This window comes from Littorina saxatilis, linkage group LG4, assembly GCF_037325665.1.
Source record: "Littorina saxatilis isolate snail1 linkage group LG4, US_GU_Lsax_2.0, whole genome shotgun sequence".
Classification (NCBI taxonomy): domain Eukaryota; kingdom Metazoa; phylum Mollusca; class Gastropoda; order Littorinimorpha; family Littorinidae; genus Littorina; species Littorina saxatilis.
In genome coordinates, this window is record NC_090248.1 from 33,525,002 (window position 1) to 33,550,006 (window position 25,005).

The 25,005-nt window shown below is 39.8% G+C and overlaps 1 protein-coding gene across 1 annotated transcript in view; it reads left to right on the forward strand.

Annotated features, from left to right (window-relative positions):
* Nucleotides 1–4,215: 4,215 nt before the first annotated feature.
* LOC138964550 (cell death abnormality protein 1-like) overlaps nucleotides 4,216–25,005 on the forward strand; it is a 176,660-nt gene continuing 155,870 nt past the window's right edge. Inside the window, exon 1 of the mRNA XM_070336531.1 lies at nucleotides 4,216–4,434. Within this exon, the coding sequence (XP_070192632.1) occupies nucleotides 4,386–4,434 (49 nt within the window). The 5' untranslated portion in view covers nucleotides 4,216–4,385. The remainder of the gene's footprint in view (nucleotides 4,435–25,005) is intronic.

The following is a 25,005-nucleotide window of genomic DNA, read 5'->3' on the forward strand; positions in this document are numbered from 1 at the left end:
CGTCCTGATGACCCTGATGTCGAATGGAGAATGGGCTCAGCTCAGCCTGCTGCTGAGGAGGAAGACCCACTGCCATTCGCGAATGAAGATATCAGCGAACTGTTACGAGATGACAGAGCAACTGTGCATCGCCGCGACCAGCCGCAGGTTGTAAGCGCTGTGACGACCAGAGCCCAGGCGAAGAAGGACAAAACAACTACGCCACTCAGGGTCACCAACAGTTCTGCAACTGCTGTCGTGGACAGGGATCGGCTGATTCAGCTACAGGAAGCTGATTTGACCTTGACAAAGTACAGGAGTCGTCCTGTCAAGGAGATGACTAAGGGCGAAGGCACTGTGCACTTTCAAGTAAAGGCCAAGATCCTGTACAGAGTGTTCCAGCACCCGAGAGTCAACGGTGGGAAGCCATTACGTCAAGTTCTGGTGCCTCAACCACTTAGGCGCCAGGTGATGGAGGTGGCCCACGACTCTATTATGGGAGGTCACCTGGGTGTCAAGAAGACATCGGACAGAATCCAGGCTGCGTTTTACTGGCCAGGACTGCATGCAGATGTGACTCGATTCTGCCGATCGTGCGATATTTGCCAGAAAACCATACCTCGAGGAAGGGTCCCGAAAGTGCCGTTGCAGAAGATGCCTTTGATCGACCGACCTTTCAAGAGGGTGGCCATTGACCTCATCGGCGAGATAAAACCGCCAAGTGAAGCGGGTCATCGTTGGGTACTGACCCTGGTAGACTATGCAACCAGGTACCCAGAAGCCGTGCCTCTGAAGAAAATTGACACCGAGACTGTTGCCGGGGCACTTGTGGACATTTTCAGCAGAATTGGGGTTCCTGAAGAGATCCTCACAGACCTGGGGACACAGTTTGTCTCTGAATGCATGGAAGAGGTCAACAGGCTGCTGAGCATTCGTCACTTGACTACGACACCCTATCACCCGATGTGCAATGGGCTGGTCGAAAAATTCAATGCGACGCTGAAGTCCACGCTTAAGAAACTATGCAGTGAGCAGCCAAGGCAGTGGCATCGCTACATCAACGCCTTGCTGTTTGCATACAGGGAGGTGCCACAAGAGTCCACTGGATTCTCCCCGTTCGAGCTGATGTACGGGCGGACCGTGAGAGGCCCGATGCAGATACTAAAGGAATTGTGGACGAAAGATGTGGGCACACCTGAAGTGAAGAACAGTTACCAGTACGTGTTCGAGTTGCGAGAGAAACTGGAGGAGACTCTCGAGATTGCGAGAGAAAACTTGAGAAAGTCTCAGGATAGTGGAAAGCACTACTACGACCGCAAAGCCGTAAACAGGAAGTTTACACCAGGTAACAAAGTGCTGATACTGCTTCCCACTGATCACAACAAACTACTGATGCAGTGGAAAGGCCCATACGAGGTTGAGGCCGTGGTAGGGATCAACGACTACAAGGTGAATGTCGGCAAGAAGTCCAAGATCTACCACGCTAACCTCCTGAAACTGTATGTGGAGAGACCTCCGGAAGCAGTACAGGTCGCAGCAAGTGCGGAAGAACCAGCCGAACTAGACGAGTTCGACGGTGAGGAACTACTGGAGTTGGGAGACCTCCACAAGAAAGAGGGAGTGGATGACGTCAAGTTAGGACCTGACCTGACAGAAGACCAGCAGAAGGAGCTGCATGATTTTATGGGCGACTTCACCCATAGGTTCTCTGATGTTCCAGGCTCTACGTCCTTGGTCGAACATGAAGTCCACCTCACATCTGACGTTCCTGTTCGGTCAAAACCATACCCTATCCCGTTTCAGGCTCGGGAATCCTTGAAGAAGGACATCGACAACATGTTGAAGATGGGGGTCATCCGTGAATCATCATCCCCTTACTCATCTCCCGTTGTTGTGGTCAAGAAGAAAGACGGCACAAACAGGGTATGCATTGACTTCAGGAAAGTCAATAAAATCACCGTGTTTGACCCTGAACCAATGCCGACGGCAACTGATCTATTCCGACAGTTAACCGGCAGTAAGATCTTCTCAAAGATCGATCTCAGCAAGGGATATTGGCAAATTCCTGTGCGCGAAGAGGACATACCAAAGACCGCCTTTGCAACTCCAGACGGAACGTATGAGTGCCTGCGGATGCCTTTTGGCATGGTGAACAGTGGTGCTACCCTTACGAGGGGAATGCGAAAAATGCTCAAAGGAATGAAGAATGTTGTGTACTACTGGGATGATCTGCTAGTCCACACGGAGACCTTTGCGGAGCATCTGGAGACTTTGAGGGAACTGTTTTCCCGCCTGACAAAAGCTAATCTGACCGTGAGACCCAGCAAGTGCATTTTGGGGACCGACAACGTTGACTTCATAGGTCATTCACTGAAGGAAGGTCAAAAGGGGCTTTTGTTGGAAAACGTCACCAAGATCCTCAATGCGCCACGTCCTGAAACCAAGAAGCAGGTGCGATCCTTCCTTGGATTGGCTGGGTACTACAGAGAGTTCATTCCAAACTTCGCCGCCATAACGGCGCCTTTGTCGGACATGACCCGAAAAGGATGCCCCAACCGAATACTCTGGGGACCAGCTCAGGAGAAGGCATACCAGACCGTGCGCGACCTGATGTCACGAGACCCGGTGCTACGCCTTCCTGATACTGCCAAAGAGTTCATCTTGCGTACAGACGCATCGGACGAAGGGATCGGCGCCATGCTGATGCAAGAGCATGGAGGTAAACCGTTTCCGGTCAGGAGCCGAGAAGAACTACTCGACCATGGAGAAAGAGTGTTTAGCCATCGTGTGGGGAATCAAGAAATTTGAACTCTACCTCCAAGGGGTGAAATTCGTGCTTCAGACTGATCACAAACCCCTCACCTACCTGAACTCTGCGAAGTTTGTGAATAATCGTATCATGAGGTGGGTGATGTACTTGCAGAACTTTGATATGCGAGTAGAATCGATCAAGGGTTCAGACAATGTTGGAGCAGATTTTCTCAGCCGAGTATGTGACTGAAACTGTGTTCATTCTCCAACAGACTAATGTACATACCTGGATTTCAATCTGTTATGTATACATAATATGTGTACAAGTAGCGTTTCAATGATTGAAAGAAATTAGGTAAATTTCTTCTGGTGTTGGGGGTAATGTTAGGAAACGCTACCGTTGCTGAGCTTTGGTTCAGTTTTGTGTGTTGCATGTAGTTGACTTATTTGTACTTTGTGGGAAAGTACCGATATTATATTTTGTAAACACAATATTTATGCTTGGACGAGAATGCAGGTGAACTTTCTAGTCCTGTCAAAACAAGTTGTTTACCATGCTGTTTTAGTCGTGAGTTCGTGGCGTTCGTTCGGATTAAGTGCGTCGGCGCTTTTGATGTACGTCATAGAGAATGTCGCTAGTTTAGTCCATGCACGGCTCGTATAATGTAGTTGTATCATGTTCGGTCTGGAATATTCTCGAGATTGAGTATTTACTATATATGCCAGCGCGATTTGTATGTAAAAAAGCTTCTACTTTGAGATCTGCTACGATGTGCAGTTGTATGTATGGAATGCTAAATAAATCCTCGAACTCAATTTGACGAGTTGTTTTCTGCTGCTGCGAAGACGGGCGACGTAGAATACAAGAACACAACTATACGACATTTGAGAACTTGTGGCAATCTCAAGTGTCGTGTAACAGACGGACTCCCTCTGTGTCTCAGTGTCTGCCTGTTGTACATATTATTTCATTACTGACATTAATTCCATGCAACGGTTGTCGTAAAAAACAGTCCTTGTATGCAAAGGCACCTCCATGAACTGTATGCTAGTTTGTGAAATAAAGATTTTAATGATGCATTAAATTACCTATCATCCTTGCCAAACCATCCATTGCTGTGGATTGCAGACGCATGTTCTTGCCTTGTTTAATTAGGTGAAATGAAACCTGGCGCGCCAAGTTCACAAAGATGTGCGGACAAGTAGTAACACGTACAACGTTATAAGCTAAACTTGTCAGTTTATAGCTCCACTCGACCAGCGAGAACTAGGTGGAGGCCGTCCATTGGCTGACATGGACCCGGCGGGAAAAAGCTGCCGCGCGCGCTGTGCACGTTGGGTCCCGTCGTTCTCTGGGGTGGATCTGGAGAGTGGTGGTGGAGGGATGGCGTACAGCACTGCGCTCAACTTTCTTGCTTTGCAGTCACTCTTGATACAAACACACATATTTAAAAGAAAGCCGCCACCACCACCCCAAAATGTTCAAAGAAAATCAGAGAGAGAGAGAGAGAGCAACGGTTTGTTGACGGTACAGTCGACGGTTGCTACGGGTACCTCTTTAAATAGCGGAGCGCTCTTCGTGTGGACTGAGACGCCTGCCGCTGACTTGGAGACTGAAAGCAAAATACTGTCGACGAGAAAGCATCTGTAGAGCGATGGCGCCTTCAACTCTTTCCCTGTTTCTGACGGCCCTAATGTTTGCAGGTAATGTTCTCGAATTCTTTGTATTTTGTTGGTTTTATTTCCATTTCTGGCTACTCGATATTGATTACTAAAATGAATATTTATTTTCATATTTATTTTAATTCGATTTATTTTGAGTATTCATTAATTAAACTAATTAAAACAACAAGTAACGACCTTGTTTTTTTAACGCAACACATAATGCCATCAAATTTCAAAGTAGATTTACGTACATCATGTCTTTTTCACCTTTCTCGATAACCTACGAAAGGAGTAACTCTCTCTCTCTCTCTCTCTCTCTCTCTCTCTCTCTCTCTCTCTTTTCTCTCTCTCTCTCTTCTCTATCTCTCCCCTCTCTCTCTCTCCCTCTCTCTCTCTTCTCTATCTCTCTTTTCTCTATCTCTCCCCTCTCTCTCTCCCCTCTCTCTCTCCCCTCTCTCTCTCCCTCTTTCTCTCTCTCTCCCACCCACTCTCTCTCCCTCTCTCTCTCTCTCTCTCTCTCTCTCTCTCTCTCTCTCTCTCTCTCTCTCTCTCTCTCTATTATGCTGAGAGTAACTGTGAGCATGACCTCTTCCAAGAAATAACAAATTATAAAGCTCATGAATGTATTGCTTTCGGAAAGTTAGTTTATCAAATTCAGTATTCATTTCGTTGGTTATTGATATGTTTATGTTTTGAGAGTACTGTTTCCGAGTTTAAGTGTTTAGTGTATAACCCTAACAAAAACAGATCTATCACATCGCTCTCTGTCTCTCTGTTCCTGTCTAAGACAAGAATTGTAATATGAATGTAAACACAATAAATACAAATAAATGAAAGTTAAAAAAAAAAAAAAAATCCAATAAATCTTTTTCTCGAGCAACTGAATGACAAGGGGTCGAGCACCCACGTTTGTTGGAACTCAAGACTGAGAAAAAGTACGGGATTTACAGAAAGGGTGCATGCGAATACTGGATTGTGAGCAAACTCCTCTACAAGTATTCACTTATTTGCGTGTTGTAAAGACACTTGGTACGTATACATAGCCTGGCTCCTGTAGAGTCCAAAAGCCTCAACAGTTATAAATATCAGCAGAAGTACATTAGGATCATATACCCGTAACATCAGTAAACGTATCAATTGAACACTGGATTTCCCTTTTTTGAGCCACGTGACGTAAGAGTCCGACAGAAACTCTTATTTAGGCGGTAAACCAAGACTACAAAAGAGAGCATATTTGTGTGCGTTCAATCGTAAAAAATAGAAGGATATATTGCTAAAATCCATCGATACATAAATGTTATATGTATTTTTGACCCAAATATGACATTTATACAGATCTGGACAGTAATTGTTCAACTTGACCGCAGGTACGGTCTCGGATAAACACTGACTGTCTCGATCTGTGTAAAATGTCATATTTAAGTCAAAAATACAAATAAAGTAGATGTGTACTGCCGGGCAGTACATACCCCAAGCGAAGTCGTCCATCTGTGTGTACATGATTCTCTCTCTCTCTCTCTCTCTCTCTCTCTCTCTCTCTCTCTCTCTCTCTCTCTCTCTCTCTCTCTCTCTCTCTCTCTCTCTCTCTCTCTCTCTCTCTCTCTCTCTCTCTCTCTCTCTGTCTTAAAATGTGTCATCGATGACGTGTTTTCATACTTGCTAATGCGGCAGGCTAATCATGACGTCAAATTGAAACTTCTTGAAGTCTCTCAGAAAGGGACATGAAAACCATGTGGGGGTTACTGGTTTGGGCTGAAAAAAAACCCAACTCCACCTAAAATTCAAGCGCCTATGGGGCTGAATTATGCAGCATAAATTGTGAAACATCAGGATATCTCACACTTTCAATTCTGCCATCATGTCAAATCTGACAACAAACCTACCCACAAAATGTCATAAATATCGGTGTAGAATTGAGACTTAACGGTTTTTAACTGCCAAAAATAAGTTTTTTTGACTGGAATAGTTTGTCTTGAAATTCAGTTTTGGACAACGGACCCACCCACTAAATTTCATAAAGATAGGTGAAAATTTAAATGTAACGGTTTTTAACTGCCAAAATTATGTTTTTCTTCTGGAAAAGTATGGAGTGAAAATCAGTTGGGGACAACGAACCTACCCACAAAATTTCATAAATATCGATGAAGAATTGAGATTTAACGGTTTTTAACTGCCAAAAATAAGGTTTTTTGTCTGGAAAAGTATGTCTTAAAATTCAGTTTGGGACAACGGACCCACCCACTAAATTTCATAAAGATAGGTGAAGAATTGAAATTTAACGTTTTTTAACTGCCAAAATTATGTCTTTCTTCTGGAAAAGTATAGAGTGAAAATCAGTTGGGGACAACGAACCTACCCACAAAATTTCATAAATATCGGTGAAGAATTGAAATTTAACGGTTTTTAACTGCCAAAATTATGTTTTTCTTCTGGAAAAGTATGGAGTGAAAATAAGTTGGGGACAACAAACCTACCTTTAAAATTTCATAAGAATCAGTGAAGAAATAGGATTTAACGATTTTTTAACAGCCTTGACACTGAACATTTGATAAATCATTGGTGATGTCATCATAACCCAGTCGTTGTAGTTGTCGTCGTAGTTGTTGGTGTTGTTGTTGTCATGTTCGTTGTCGTGATTGTTGTTGTTCTCGTGTTGTTGTTTTTGTTGTTGTTGTTGTTGTTGTTGTTGTTGTTGTTGTTGTTGTCGTCGTCGTCGTCGTCGTCGTCGTCGATGTCATTTGTTGTTGTTGTTGTTATCGTCGTCGTCGTCGTCATCGTCGTCGTTGTCAGAGGTTATTTCTAAAGATTTCATTGATAGTCTTTGTTCTCGTCATCAAGACTTGCTAAGAACAAGCTTGGAACAGCAAGAGTTCCAAGAACAAGATTAGAACAACTCATTACATCATTACCAGTACGTCATTTGTATTTAGAACACACTTTAGAAAAAAACTCTTCAGCTACAAACCAGTCACCCTCACATGTCCGAGGTGTTTGTCTAAACCACTTACTGAAATGTTTTGAGGTTTAATGACCATACACATGTTGAACCGGTGAGTGTCTTCCGCTGCTTAATTCGCAAATAACTATTTTATTAAAGTCCGCTTGAAACGCTCAAAGATGAAATTCCATGTTAAAAAGTGACAAAAGTTTCACATTTTCCCGTTGTAACAGCTTCCGATGATATTATATGAAAATTCTGATCCTCTGAGAGGATTCCCCGAAACAAAATCAGTTTGTACGCCTAATTTTAATAGAATTGTCCAAACAGTGTCGCTAATATTGTGCTAAAAGATGAATTCTAGAACAATGTTCACAGACAGACACCACTTGGCAAAAAAATTTTCAGTGCTGGGAGATGAAAAAAAAAACTACTTCGCTACGCGCGGGGGAGCCCGCGCTCCGCTTGGATAACAATATAATGTTCACCTGTTTAGCGAGTAACTGGAAAGTGTGTTGTGCGACTTATTCCGGGAAAACCAGTTGATTCTTTTTTCTTTTTTTTTCTTTCTTATGGACACACCCACACACACACACACACACGCACACACACACACACACACACACACGCACGCACACACACACACACACACACACACACACACACACACACACACACACACACAGACAGACACACAGAAAGACAGACACAAACACGCACACACACACACACACACACACACACACCCATGACGTCATTCAAAATGGCAACACTGAATTTGTTGAAGAGCTGAGATAAAAATGAATTCACGGATTTAAAAAGTGATAGAGAGTTTTCATTTATTCACAAGATGCCAAATAGTAAGAAGAAGAAAAGTGAGAAAAGAATTTACGCTGTGAGCTGTGGTAGAAAGGTAGGAATATATCTAAATTGGAATGATGCTGCAAAAGCGGTTACGGGCTTCTCAAAAGCCCAACACAAATCATACGGAACAGTGCAAGAGGCGAAAACAGCAATGAGAATGGCTGGATACAACAATCCAACGATTTTCGAGGAATATCCTGATGAGGAAGAGGTTTCACAGCAGGAAAATGAGGCAACTATGGAAGAAGAAAGAAACAAAGAAGAAAAAAATTGTATCTGTGGAGAAAGAAATTCAGAGGAGAGAACACTGAGATGTTCCGGATGTTCCAGAAAAATTCATTACACGTGCACAGAACTGCCAATTTATCAAATTTGTATATTTGCTAAATCTCAGAGAAAATATACATGTGAAAGATGCAGTGAGAACGACTTTTACGATGAAGTGATTGTTGAGCATGTACATGAATACGGAAACACGGAAAAGAAGATGCCACAACATCCAGATGACGTCAACAAAAATGACGTCGATGCGTACGATGATGCAAAGAAGAACAGCGATCTAAAAAACATTATCAAGGCGCACAATCAATCAATCTCGACAACCCTGAACAACATGGAGAGTGCAATACAGAACTTGGCGCTTGTGTTGACAGAAACTATTGTAAGAGGTGGCACTGACAAAGAGAGAGGAGAATGTAATCAAAATGTAGAGAAACATATGATTGATGCAGAAGTGCAAACTGAGTCTCAAAGTCAAATGGAGAGTTCTGAGACTGATTCAGTCTTGATCTCCTCCATGAACATTTTGAAAAACCTGACTCCATCTTTTTTCGGCAAGATTAAGAAGAAAAGCGCACATAACACAATGAAAGATGACTTGTCGATACAGAAAGCGCCTACAACAATTCACACGCTAAGTACACCAAACGAAAAAGCTGAAGGTGAGAGTTCAACGTACAAAAAAAGAAAAAACGAAGTCGTAGAAGAAACTCCCTTTGCATCTCCAAACAACATGTGTGAAGAAGTCCCAGAGGAAGAGAATGTCCTGATTGCAGGAACACCGAGAAGGTCAGTTTCAAAGAACAAAAACGGGGTAAAAAATACCAAAATGTACAGTTCCGTTGTCAAAACACCCAAAGAACGTCCCATCACATTAGACAAGGATGATGTCAAAAGATCAAAAACAGACGAATTCACTACAAGCAAACAAAATCTCGAGGACAAAGTCGAGGAAAGCAACAGCACCAACCCTTCACATGAAGATGAATCATCCAGTTCCGGCAGTAGTGAAGAGGAATCGGATTCCAACGAAGAATGTGAGCGACCAACAGTGGTGATCTTCCACGACTCTATTATGAAGGACTTGGATCCAAAGAGATTGGGAGACGGTTACGGTCTACAAGTTATGAAAGTTAAAACAGCGACGACAAAAGAAGTGAAGATGGACGTACATCAGGCAAGGGATCTAAAAGTCAAAGCGGTAGTCATACATACAGGCGTAAATGACTTGAGATCTATGGACGCCAAAACAGCGATAGAGGGAATAAAGTCAGCCGTAAAAGAGATAAGAGAAAAGAGGCCAGACATTCCGATTGTCATAAGTAAAATAGCGAAAACTGATCAAGCTGAACTCAAACACAAGGGAGAAATGTTCAACTGCATGTTGTTCATGGAGATGCATGAAGATGAAAGCATCACTTTTGTCAGTCATGATACGCTGCGTCCAGAGATTCATCTTCAAAATGACAAATTGCATCCGAATTTGAAAGGAACAGGAATCATGGCAGCCAACATTGGACGACACTTGGAACAGATGCTCTGGAAAACCCCAAGAAGAAAAACCTCATTCAGGAAGTACAAACGCAAAAGACAGAACACCGAAGCTCATAACTACGAAGTGTACAGCCGCAGTGACAAGAATCACAACGCTCAACATTACAAAAATGAGCAGTACAGATACCATGCTCAAAAAAGCCACGCTCCACACTTCGAAGATAAGCAGCCATTCAACGGGCATACAAGATACCATCCACACACCAGGTCCAACCATGTCGATCAATATGAAAGAAGACACAACGGATACCGCAGCCACCAGAACAACGTCAAACGTTATGAAGATGAACAATTAAATATGTACTCCTCTGAACGATGGTACAGTAATAAATACAATCGTAATTACCAGAACAACTACGCCCGACGTAACGAGCACAAACAGTCAAAGGAAAGGTATTATTTTGAGAACGAGAACGATCATTATGGTCAGTCAAGCCACGCTCCATACTACGACGAAAAGCAATCATCCAAAGTTTATACAAGTCACCAACCACGCCATTATCACTGGAACAATAGGTACGGAAGGAAGCCATACCACTCTTTGTACGAGAGGGAAGGTACACGAGGAAAAGAGAAACCAGAGCATGGATACATTGAATCATTCCAATACAGAAGAAAATGATTCATGACATGTGGCAGTTGTAATAGACAGATGTACTATAAAATCCAGAAAATAAACATGGAAACAGGTTGACGTTTTTATTTTACCGTCAAAATAGACAGCTATTGTGCTTGAAGATGAAATCTCGAATATCATAATCCGTAATTCATATTTCTGAGAGTGATTGAAACAAGCTTTTAAAGTGCGTTATTTCCTATTTAAAGTTTGACAGAAAATGTTTAAACAGTTGATTAGAATATTGTCATGGAATATAAAAGGTTGTAAAGAAACCATTGATGGGTTAAAGACAAACAAATTAGAGGTTGAAGAGATCATAAATCACTTTAATAAATATGATATTATTTGCATACAAGAAATGCATGAAGATAGAGAAAATGTAAAGAACATCCACATTCCCAATTTTGCCCCTGGTATTCATTACACCAGGCCAAAACGGAAAAAATCAATGAGTTCATCAGGAGGGATTTCTGTATTTATCAAGGAACATCTGAGACAACAAGTTTGTATTTTACCAAGAAGCAATTCTGATATGGTTTGGATCAAAATGGGAGGCATTAACAATAATGACATATTCATCGGATGTGTGTATATTCCCCCAGTGACATCCTCATTTGGAAGAGACAACAGTTTGAAGATTTGGGATAGCCTTGAGGAAAATATTGAAGAACTTGCTACAAGAGGTGACATTATTTTATGTGGTGACTTTAATGCAAGAACGGCTAGGATTTCTGATTATATTGAAATGGATGATGACGATGATGATGATCATTCAGATCACCTTCCAAACAACTATAGTTTTGAGGATCTTCATAACAGAAACTCCATGGATAAATTAGTACAAAAATCTGGAAGAAGACTGATATCCATATGTATTGATAATAATATGTACATTTTGAATGGGAGAACACTAGGTGACCTTGATGGTCGATTTACATGTTACAATCACAACGGTAGTAGTGTGGTGGATTATTTCATATGTTCTAAAGCATTAAAACAAGACATTTTAAGCATGACAGTTCACCCACTCTCACAATATTCAGATCATTGTCCAATAGAGTTGAATATTGTTGCATCTCCCTTTCATAAAAAAACGAAGAAATATTGTTCACCCGATAATTCAAGTTTTAAAACATCACATGAGAATAGTGGTAAAAAAAATGAATATAAGTGGGATAATCTATCAGAAGAAAAATTCAAAAAAGCAATTACAATGCCATGGATACAAGACCAACTTCTTCAAATTGAAAATCAAGTGAACAGCTACTTTCAAGATAATACAACGACTTCTGTGGATAAGGTAAATGAGATAGTGAATGAATTTACAGATATAATGAGCTCAGTTGCCAATATCAGCCTGAGTAAGAAAAATAAACAAAATAAACGTAAGAAAAAGAAAAACAAGAAATGGTTTGACATGGACTGTTACATACAAAAAAAAGAAATTAAATCAATATTAAATGCATTAAATAGACAACCATATAACCAATATATTCGAGAAAAATATTTTGCCAAACGTAAAATATATAATAGGTGTATAAAAGAAAAGAAACGCAAATACAAAAATATTTTGGTAAATAAATTAAATGACGATCTCAATAAGGACCCATCTACAGCATGGAGAACCTTAAAGGAATTACAAACGATGGGTGAGCGAATTACACATAAACATCATATAAGTACTTCAAAGTGGATTTCTCATCTTGAAAATATTATTGGGAAGGACATTGAAGTAAAAGAGGAACAAAGAAAAAAAATAAAAGATGAATTAGATAACATAGGACAATGTTATCATGTTGGTTCATCAGTTATGGATAGAATAATTTCAGATAAAGAAGTTAAAGAAGCGTGTTTGCATCAAAAGAACAAAAAGTCCCCGGGAAAAGATGGAATAACTAATGAGATGATAAAAACGAGTCTGCCAAAGACAATGATAATTATCAAAAATATATTCAATATGATATTTTCAACAGGCATATATCCAGATAATTGGAAGAATGGTATAAATATTCCATTGTATAAAAACGGTAATCCATTAGATGTTAATAACTATCGTGGAATAACACTAACAAGTACATTAGGAAAAATATTTAGTACAATCATAAACACAAGAATTAACTTGTATCTAGATAACGAAAATATATTAATCAAAGAACAAGCTGGCTTCAGAAAAAAATACAGAACAACGGATCAAATATTTATTATTAAAAAAATTATTGATCAAGCTTTGAATGTTAAAAATGGTAGACTCTATGGATGTTTTGTTGATTTTCAAAAGGCATTTGATAATGTTTGGCACGATGCATTACTTACAAAATTATTCCGAACCGGAATTAAAGGAAAATGCTATAACATAATCAAAGATATGTATACAAATGCTTCAATTTGTGCAAAATCGGAGGATAGATACAGTAGAGAAGTTATGATTAAAAAAGGAGTGCATCAGGGCAGCACATTAAGCCCAACTTTGTTTAATATATTCATCAACGATATTACTCAAAATTTGCTGGATAATGATTCTCCAAAAATTGAGGCTTTTTCGACGTATCGAATCCCATGTTTATTATATGCAGATGATTTAGTTGTTTTTTCAGTTTCAAAGAAAGGACTACAAAGGAAACTTGATCATCTTAATGAATACTGCAATAAATGGGGAATGAAAATAAATAAAACTAAAACGAAAGTAGTGGTTTTTTCTAAAGTGAACCCTAAGGTGCACATTTCCTTTCGTTTTGGAGAGGATATTATAGAAACGGCTGAAGAGTATAAATATTTGGGAGTAATTTTACACAAGCGTGGACATTTTATTAGAGCTCAAGATCATTTGAGTAAACAAGCAAACAAAGCGCTTCATACACTTCGTCGAACATTTAGAAGGACTGATATTAATTTCGATATTATATCACAACTTTATGATAGTTTAATTATGCCAATATCAACATACGCAGCAGAAATTTGGTTCCCACATAGGTTGAAGGGAAAGAAAGAACTAGATCTCAACGATTTATTTAAGGAATGTCTGTCTAATAAATTCAGTCATGAAATGTTACATTCGAAGTTTTGTAGACAGTTTCTTGGTGTACATAAAAAGGCTATGGTATTGCCAGTGTTAGGCGAATTAGGAAGATATCCAATTACCTTAAAGATAATTTGTCAGGTCATTTCTTACTGGATACACATATTAGAACGCCCAAAAACATCTCACTTAAGTATGTTATATGACCACATGTATAATGTTGCACATGATAACAACCCATGGATATCGTTTGTGAAACAAATACTACACACTTTAGGATTAGATCACGTTTGGAAAAATCAGTTTACCTTTAGTGGAAAAAGATTGAAACATGTTATATTGCAGAAGTTAGAAGGAAAATATATGCAATTTTGGACAGAAAAAGTAAACAGTTCTTCCAAATTAGAATTTTACAGGATTGTAACAAAGGAATATGAAACTGCTTCATACTTAACCAATGATATTGATTTTAAATACAAACAGGCATTGTGTAAACTTAGAATAAGTGCACATGACTTGAAGATTGAAAAAGGCCGATATGATAATACGCCAAAAGAAAACAGATTATGTCAACGTTGTGGAGTAATAGAAAATGAATTACATATGCTAGATACATGTATTGAATATAAACATTTTAGAGAACAATTAATGAAACAGGTCAATAAAAGTATACCTGTTTATACTATGCCCAGTCAACTGTTGTTGGAAGACAATCTACAATTCATGTTGGGGAAGTTCGTATACAATTGTTTTCTTAAAAAAACATAATGATTTATGTTGTTGTTTATGTACATGTATGTGTCTTATAAACCTAAATGGTTTCATGACAATAAACTATATTCTTATTCTTATTCTTATTCTTATTCACCCACACCCACACATTTGCTTTGCCGCTCATCCTTATCAGTGCAGAATTTGAATTTTGTAAGAACCGTGTTGATAAGAGTCCACTCTTTGTAGCCGAGTCAGTATGGCATCCTGAGGAAAATGTTTGAAAAGGGAAGTTTTTTTAATTAAGGCAGGTCAAATGGAGACAGGGATATTACTCTTCATACACAAAGGGAAGCCACTGAGTTGTGTCGCCATTTTTTCCTGGCAGGCTGGGAATTCGAACACATCGAACAGGGAACGCAGAAGAAGAAGAAGAAAAAGAAGAACACGTCGAACATTCGAATGACGTAAATAGAACAAACGTCACATTTTTCAGGCAGCGTAAGTGAATGACGTCAGAAAATGACGACACCGCCAGAAATAAAAACAATGCGACACGCCTCCCAACCACGAGGTCAAAAACACGTGGGCATCTAATGAAATCGGTACAAAGCCGTTCTCTTTGCCAGTGACATCGTAATAATCACCAAAGCTAACATTGAAGCTCCGGTAGCAGGTAAGAGAGTGTCTCCCAACCCGTGATGCTCACAGCGTGATTGCATCAGAATACCACATGTTAAAACCGGTGTTTGAACTAGAATAACAGCCAGTAGTATTAAGAACAAGTGTCTTGTGTATGCAGCCCTCTTTCTACTGTACGCTGGCAGCAGATAATACAATAATTGAAGTCCTTCGAGGCATAAGGGGCCCATAAGGCGAAAAATTGCTTTAATTCCACCCTCAAAAAGTCCCAGCCTTCAAACCGTAACAAATAACAGTACGCACTATTAAGCAAAATTATAAACCAAGCCTTGATTATTAATTTTTATTATTACACTTGTATCAAACAAGTGACCTCCACCTTTTGATTGGCGTTTTTATTACATTTGAATCGGACTTGTGGCCTTTCAAAGTTGCGGTGACCTTTGACTTTCAACAGAGGTCATATGTAACAGTGGTTTTTAAAAACATAATTTAGTTGGCTCATATATCTGAGACAAATGATCGGACAACAGCCCTTTACATTATCGTGACACATATTTTTCTGAGGCACACTGGACAGTAATAGTGCAAAGGGTGGGGTTAATCAAGGGAGTGAACCCCCCCTAAAAACACTACCAACCTGTCGTTTTTTGGGTTTTTTTTAATGCCGTTTTGATCGCTCTTGCGTTTACAACCCATCTCATCAAATCGTAATTTATTTCCAGGCTACCAGCAATAAAATACCTCAACATGAGGAACAAATTTAAAATAAACTCTGGCAAAAGACGTGACGTCACAAAGTTTGAGTATGCGCAACATTTTCGTTTACCAGTGCACTTCGTTACCTGCCCATTGCTGCTTTGGGTGATATTTTTTAAATGACTATTCCTATGCAGATGTTTGTGTAATTGGCCGTTTTCAAAACATACCCATTTTTCGATTTTTCGGTCCAAAATTCAAAACGGGCACTGTCTTCCGAGACTCATAGCTCCGAAACGAACCCACTACCCTATATTTTTTTTATGCTGAATGCATAGCAGACAGATCGAACTTAAAAAATAACCAACTTTTGGGAGAAACCAAATTATATTTAACGGGTCCAGTGAACTACCTTAAGCTGAAAAGGACGGCCTCGCTTGACTGCGCAGAAAAAAACGTAATGGCTTTCAGTCTTAATGCAGAGTTTTAAAACAAATGTGCAAGTGGGATGTTTCAGGTCGAGCAACGCCTCACTGATTGTGGAAACTTCCTGAACTCCATTAACAGGGGGTCATGCCAATACGTCCCAGTACCATTGTGTCCCAGTACCATTGCGTCCCAAAAAAATGCCGTCTCATTGCGTCCCATTAAGCAATCCCATTGGGTCCCAATACCATTGGGTCCCAGTGCCATTGCGTCCCGTACCATTGCGTCCCAACAAAATTGCGTGTCGATAGGTCCCAAGAAAATTGCATCTCGATACGTCCCATAAAGGAATCCCATTACGTCCCCGTACCATTACGTCCCAACACAATTGTTACTTGAGCAATGCTTGAACGCTGCAGTGGGCAGTGTGTGTGTGTGTGTGTGTGTGGTGAATGGGGAGGTGAGGTGGGCACAGTGAGGTGTGGGCCGCGGAAGGGGGGACCCGCGGAAGGGGGGATGGGGTACGTGATCATCGTGGTCAGACTAGGGGAGAGAAGGGATGGGTGGGTGTGAACAGTGATTAAGGATGGAGAAGAGATAAATAAATAAATAAATAGACATACACACAATCTGTGAAACACATTGATTTATGAGATATTTCGTTGGTCAGACAATTTTTAATTCATTATATTTTATAATCTGATGAAAGATGACAGGTCCCTTTTTTAAGCAAGACCTTTAATTCAAGAGTCATTTTAAGTGACACATAGAAGATAACATATTGTAACAAGTATTATGACCCCTTTTTATATTTAGTCAAGTTTTGACTAAATATTTCAACGTAGAGGGGGGAATCGAGACGAGGGTCGTGGTGTGTGTGTGTGTGTGTGTGTGTGTGTGTGTGTGTGTCTGTCTATGTGTGTGTGTAGAGCGATTCAGACCAAACTACTGGACCGATCTTTATGAAATTTGACATGAGAGTTCCTGGGTATGAAATCCCCGAACGTTTTTTTCATTTTTTTGATAAATGTCTTTGATGACGTCATATCCGGCTTTTCGTGAAAGTTGAGGCGGCACTGTCACGCCCTCATTTTTCAACCAAATTGGTTGAAATTTTGGTCAAGTAATCTTCGACAAAGCCCGGGGTTCGGTATTGCATTTCAGCTTGGTGGCTTAAAAATTGATTGATGACTTTGGTCATTAAAAATCGGAAAATTGTAAAAAAAAAATAAAAATTTATCAAACGATCCAAATTTACGTTTATCTTATTCTCCATCATTTGCTGATTCCAAAAACATATAAATATGTTATATTCGGATTAAAAACAAGCTCTGAAAATTAAATATATAAAAATTATTATCAAAATTAAATTGTCCAAATCAATTTAAAAACACTTTCATCTTATTCCTTGTCGGTTCCTGATTCCAAAAACATATAGATATGATATGTTTGGATTAAAAACACGCTCAGAAAGTTAAAACAAAGAGAGGTACAGAAAAGCGTGCTATCCTTCTTAGCGCAACTACTACCCCGCTCTTCTTGTCAATTTCACTGCCTTTGCCATGAGCGGTGGCCTGACGATGCTACGAGTAAAATGGCATTGCGTTCAGTTTCATTCTGTGAGTTCGACAGCTACTTGACTAAATATTGTATTTTCGCCTTACGCGACTTGTTTTCCTTCATGATTTTTCATAAAGAAGAAATGTACTGTCTGATTGTGCAGTTTCCAATAATTATTCTGTGTTTGTCAATTATTGTTCTTCAGTCACACAGAGAGAGAGAGAGAGAGAGAGAGAGAGAGAGAGAGAGAGAGAGAGAGAGAGAGAGAGAGAGAGAGAGAGAGAGAGAAAGAGAAAGAGAGAGAGAGAGCGGTAATTGAATTTGCCTTTTGCCGAATAAAAACTATTGTCAAAAACAGTGCATTAAGAACTAAAACCAACCAACCATAAAAAGCACCCTCCATCTCTCTCTCTCTGTTAACTGTCTCTCTCTTCCGCTTTCTCGCGCTTTCTCTGTCTGTCTGTCTGTCAATCCCCCCCCCCTCTCTCTCTCTCTCCCCCCCTCTCATTTCATAAAAGAATTTGGTAGAGAAGAAAAGGTTTCAATATCCTCGGTTATACCTTGTGTCAATATTTCTATTTAAAAATATATGCAATAACACTGTTTTACAAATTTTCAAAACCAAAGCCCTTTTTTTCTAAAAAGATCAAAATCCGAAAGAAACAACTGAAAATCATGCAGAGACTTTCTTCCGAAAATTACAAATCTCTGGCAAAGTGAAAGGAACAACAAAATATTCCTTTAGAGAGAGAGAGAAAGAGAGAGAGAGAGAGAGAGAGAGAGAGAGAGAGAGAGAGAGAGAGAGAGAGAGAGAGAGAGAGAGAGAGAACGAACGAACGAACGAACGAACTTTATTAGTATTACTCAAGGATGGAGATTTTAGGCTGACGCCTAGTCTTACAATCTGTCCCTGCTAAACTAAGACATAAAAATAGAGACAATAAAAGGACAACCATCAATCACAATCATACAGTATTAAAAACTACAACATTACCTATACGAATACATAATGCATAACAGAACATTGAAATGTACAGAGAGAGAGAGAGAGAGAGAGAGAGAGAGAGAGAGAGAGAGAGAGAGAGAGAGAGAGAGAGAGAGAGAGAGAGAGAGAGAGAGAGAAGACAAGACAAGACAAAGACAAATTCTTTATTAACGAGGGTAATGGCATAAGCAAACAGGTGTTTTTTTTACATCCAGCCCTCGCCCATGGGAGGGTTTAATCTAATGCCAATACGTTTAAAAAATGTTAGAATATGAATCAAAGAAGTAATAACAAGCAAACAACCGAATAAACAAACGATTAACAGACTAAACAAACAAACAAAAACATACATACAAACGAACATAACATAAGAGAGAGAGAGAGAGAGAGAGAGAGAGAGAGAGAGACAGAGAGAGAGACAGAGACAGAGACAGAGTGAGTGAGCGAGCGAGTGAGCAAGAGAGAGAGAGATAGAGAGTCACACACACACACACACACACACTGAAACACACGCACACTCATACATATATACACACACAAACCAGGAGTGAGAGCAAGAGAAACAAGTCGCGTAAGGCGAAATTACTACATTTAGTCAAGCTTTGGAACTCACAGAATGAAACTGAACGCACTGCATTTGTTCACAATGACCGTAGTCCGCCGCTCGTGCAAAACGCAGTGCAACTGACGAGCCTGTTTTGCGCAGTAGTGGTTTCGCTGTGCTGCATAGCACGCTTTTCTGTACCTCTCTTCGTTTTAACTTTCTGAGCGTGTTTTTAATCCAAACATAACATATCTTTATGTTTTTGGAATCAGGAACCGACAAGAAATAAGATGAAATTGTTTTTAAATCGATTTCGGAAATTTAATTTTGATCATAAATTTTATATTTTTAATTTTCACAGCTTGTTTTTAATCCGAATATAACATATGTATATGTTTTTGGAATCAGAAATTGATGAAGAATAAGATGAACGTAAATTTGGATCGTTTTATAAAAACTTTTTTTAATTACAATTTTTAGATTTTTAATGACCAAAGTCATTAATTAATTTTTGAGCCACCAAGCTGAAATGCAATACCGAAGTCCGGCATTCGTCGAAGATTGCTTTACAAATATTTCATTCAATTTGATTGAAAAATGAGGGTGTGACAGTGCCGCCTCAACTTTTACAAAAAGCCGGATATGACGTCATCGAAGACATATATCGAAAAAAATTAATGAGAAAAAAAACGTCTGGGGATATCATACCCAGGAACTCTCATGAAAAATTTAATAAAGATCGGTCTAGTCGTTTACTCTGAATCGCTCTATACACACACACACACACACACACACACACACACACACACACACACGCGCGCGCTATCTCTCTCTCATTATATTTAGTCAAGTTTTGACTAAATATTTTAACATCGAGGGGGAATCGAAACGAGGGTCGTGGTGTATGTGTGTGTGTATGTGTGTGTGTGTGTGTGTGTGCGTGCGTGCGTGCGTGCGTGTAGAGCGATTCAGACCAAACTACTGGACCGATCTTTATGAAATTTGACATGAGAGTTCCTGGGATTGATATCCCCATACGTTTTTTTCATTTTTTTGATAAATGTCTTTGATGACGTCATATCCGGCTTTTCGTGAAAGTTGAGGCGGCACTGTCACGCTCTCATTTTTCAACCAAATTGGTTGAAATTTTGGTCAAGTAATCTTCGACGAAGCCCGGGGTTCGGTATTGCATTTCAGCTTGGTGGCTTAAAAATTAATTAATGACTTTGGTCATTAAAAATCTGAAAATTGTAAAAAAAAATAAAAATGTATAAAACGATCCAAATTTACGTTTATCTTATTCTCCATCATTTGCTGATTCCAAAAACATATAAATATGTTATATTCGGATTAAAAACAAGCTCTGAAAATTAAATATATAAAAATTATTATCAAAATTAAATTGTCCAAATCAATTTAAAAACACTTTCATCTTATTCCTTGTCGGTTCCTGATTCCAAAAACATATAGATATGATATGTTTGGATTAAAAACACGCTCAGAAAGTTAAAACAAAGAGAGGTACAGAAAAGCGTGCTATCCTTCTTAGCGCAACTACTACCCCGCTCTTCTTGTCAATTTCACTGCCTTTGCCATGAGCGGTGGCCTGACGATGCTACGAGTAAAATGGCATTGCGTTTCATTCTGTGAGTTCGACAGCTACTTGACTAAATATTGTATTTTCGCCTTACGCGACTTGTTTTACATTTAGTCAAGTTTTGACTAAATGTTTTAACGTAGAGGGGGGAATCGAGACGAGGGCGTGGTGTGTGTGTGTGTGTGTGTGTAGAGCGATTTAGAGAAAACTACTAGACCGATCTTCATGAAATTTTACATGGGAGTTCCTGGGTATGATATCCCCAGACGTTTTTTTTTTTATTGTTTTGATAAATGTCTTTGATGACGTCATATCCGGCTTTTCGTGAAAGTTGAGGCGGCACTGTCGCGCTCTCATTTTTCAACCAATTATTGCTTGAAATTTTGGTCAAGTAATCTTCGACGACGCCCGGACTTTGGTATTGCATTTCAGCTTGGAGGCTTACAAATTAATTGATGAGTTTGCTCATTAAAGTTGTCATTAAAATCGATTTTTCGCAAACAGATTTAAAATTGATTGCATCGTATTCTTCATCACATTCTGAATCTAAAAATATATACATATGTCATGTTTACTCATAAAATGTGATCACAATTAACGAACACAGATTAATTAGTCTTACGATTAAAATTTAAGAAATCGATCCAAAAATGATTTCATCTTATTCTTTATCGTTTCCTGATTCCAAAAACATATAGATATGATAGGTTGTATTCAAAACAAGCTCAGAAAGTTAACACGAATACAGAAAAGTGCGCTTACCTGCTTAGCACAATACGCTACCGCGCTATTCTGGCGTGTGCATATCACAGTGCGTTCAGTTTCATTCCGTGAGTTTGACAGCTTGACTAAATGTAGTAATTTCGCCTTACGCGACTTGTTTTTTCTCTCTCTCTGTCGCTCGGAGATTCCAAAATCAAGACAAAAACATTGAAACATATAAGGCAACCGCTGACTGAAGTATCGAGAGTGTATTCAAACCAAACAACACACATATCAAATGAGGTCAATACAGAACGAAGTGGGAACTGTTTACATTTTTACGTTTCTGTTCTCGTGGAAGGAAACAACAAAACTTCCACAAGTACGTGATCGTCAGTTCAGATGGCAAGTCTCGCTGTGGTGCACGGGCTCGCCTGTAGTGTGGTACACTGGGATGAAATGTCTCAATGTGACTGAATATGTTGTCAAGTAACTGCTCGTCAGTTTTGTTATGAGGCTGTTGTCTCCCTCTGTCAGGGAGAAGGGTACCTGATCCTCGAGTCGTCGAGCTGCGAGCGGCATAACATTGTAATGCATACATCACTGCTATATTCAAGTGTGGCCAGGAAGAAGTGTTTGCAAACTTGCTGCTGCTCACCTTTAAGGTCGAAGAACGTGTACCTCCTGCGTTCACGGCCTACCACAGAACCCAGTCTACAGACATCAAAGGAACCGTCATTAGGCACCCCGTCCTCACTCCTGTTTGAAGTACTATCCCTCTGCCGCCACCCCCCCCCCCCCCCTTATTGACGAGCCGCAGGAGCGGCCAGTCATATGGTCTCGGCTCGGGAGCTGTCTGTGGAGGCTGCGTGCTATAATTAGCTGACCTGCTGCGCGAGCAGTCACTGCAGAGTTTTGAGATAACTTTGTAACACGTTTTATTTTATGCTCCTCAAGAATACAACTTTGGGCAACGTGCCACGTAAAACTACACGCAACAAGGATTCAGTAGGTACCAAACATGCCTTGGTCAGAAGTAGAATGTAAATGAATCTTTATAAAGAAGTAGGCTACTTCAAACGACAGCCACAGCCACGGTTGGGTTCACGGCATCAAACCGATGCAACTCTCCGTCATATCATACACGTAATCAATCACATAGATGACTAATAAACATGTAAACTACATGTATACGTCTATGGTCGGACATAAGAAAGGAGAGCTTCCCCCGGGCCTGTGCATGTGTTGTTCGTTGTGCGTGTGTAAATTTACACAACAAACTGACCACTATTGATCTCAATACAATGGTGTGCACGGGTGCAACATTATTTGTGTAGAAGTTTTTTCTTGTACATTTAATGCGTACATTTTTTTCCACAATACTGTTTGTCCTTTATGACTTTGTTGTAAGAGACATTTCGAAATAACATTATTTTTACATTTATTCCTGGTTTTTTTTTCTTTTCTTCTTTCCCATCATTCCTTTGCTCTTAAAATAATACATAACAACTACCACAAATTTCAACAAAAACAGATTGCAACAACATTCCTATTTTAAGCTCAGCCACACGCCGACATGGAAGCTCAATGGTACTTTCAAACTCATCTTCTCTTTGTCGTATTTGATTTCTTTCTATTTCATAAGTCGAGTGCATATGATTTCGGCTCGTGTTCATCGTGCGATGGACTTAGTTTCTTGTCTTTTGTTGTTGTGGGTGAGCTACAAAAAACAATATTACACCCACTCCCACTTTTTTTCAACCCCTCCCCTACTTTCATTGTTTTGGGACAGCTTTAAGGTGAGAGTTGCAGCTTAAAAATAATAATATACATGTTTTATAGTCATATTAAAACTGTTACGTGCCATTACTGACTTCAGAGCTTACTTGCGTATTGCTGTTGGCCATGACAAATTTGCTTTTCTGTTTGTGTGCGTTTCAGTTTAAATAAAAAGAAGTAAAAGTAGCCACTGGGCAAGCTCACTTTTCTGAATGTGTGGCATATTTAAGATGAACAAAGTTGGTAGACAACTTCAGTTCATAAAATTAAAAGTTTACCCCTTGCTACTGCTGCATAGCTGTGTCTTATTTGTTATTAAAGATCAGCTGCAAGCAGAACGAGACTATAAAGATATGTATTTGATGTTTGGTTTAATTCTGTTGTTTTCGAAGAGAAGTTCATCCTGAAAGGATGTAAAATTATGAAGTTGAAACTGCTGCACAATTATCTGGAACTTTCTCAAGGATTGGAGGTAACTCATGGCATATGAACCAAATTTGAAATTTTCTTCCGGTGTTAAACGATCAAATTATGTTGATTCTAAGTTTTTAAATTGTCTCACAACCTGTTGTTAAATGTATAAGCAACTTCACAACAAAAAACTTGTAGAATATTCAGGAACTTTGAAGGAGGTAACTCTTGGTATCAGGACAAACCGGCGAATGCACGATTAACCGTTCTCACTTGTCAAAATTAGGTGAGCACTTTTGTCTTTTATGAGTCATTCTTTCATAAATTTATAAAGCTCCCATGTGATAATTACTTGGGCACATGTTGGCTCTTCTAACACCTGGGCGAAGCCGGGTCCTAACTGCTGGACAGACAGACAGACACACACAAGCAGCCAAACACAGACGTACGGTTGGAAGACACACAGACAACAACCCGCGTCAGGATTGTTCAGGTCTATGTGCACTTTTGACAATTGTCTGAAATTAAATTTAACAGCCAAGTTTCTGGTATCACGATTTCTTTCTTCTCCACAACTCGTGAATAACACCTGGGGTCCCAAATCACAGCACGCAGTCTCAGCTTTCCCCCGCTACAGGTAAGACGAGACATCTGGGTGGCGTTGTCACAGACATTTGTCATGATTTGATCCGACAGCTACTGGCACGCAACGAAAGGTAGTAAAAGTGTATTGTTGCTGTAGACAGCCTGGCACCTAACAATCCGCTGAAAACGTAACATTGGCTTTGATGGGTCATGGGATATGTACGTTACACCACCGATTTATCCATGAAATCGCGTTGTATCTCGTCTCGACAGGGTGAATCTTATCTGGGTAACACCTAGGCAAAGCCGGGTCCTGAATGCTAGTTTTGTTATAAAAAAAAATCATTGAAAATACATGTACAAGTACCGACTTGCAAAACAAACTGGACATCCTAATGGGTTAAGCTTAGCTTCTGGTAATGTATGCCGAAACTAGATGAATACCCGCTTCGCCGGGTACGGCTTCGCTGGGAAGAAGTTGAGCCGAAAATCCCGGCTGCGCCGGGAAAGCCGGCGCACCGCACGAAGGAAGGGAGATAAACGCGCAAAACACTGGAGAAGAGTAATACCTGGCTTCGCCGGGACAGTGACCTTCTAAAAATAGTATAACGGGAATATGGATTGAGCGTTGTCGACAGTGACCTTCTAAAAATAGAAACGGGAATATGGATTGACGCCACACGAAGGAAGGGAGATATA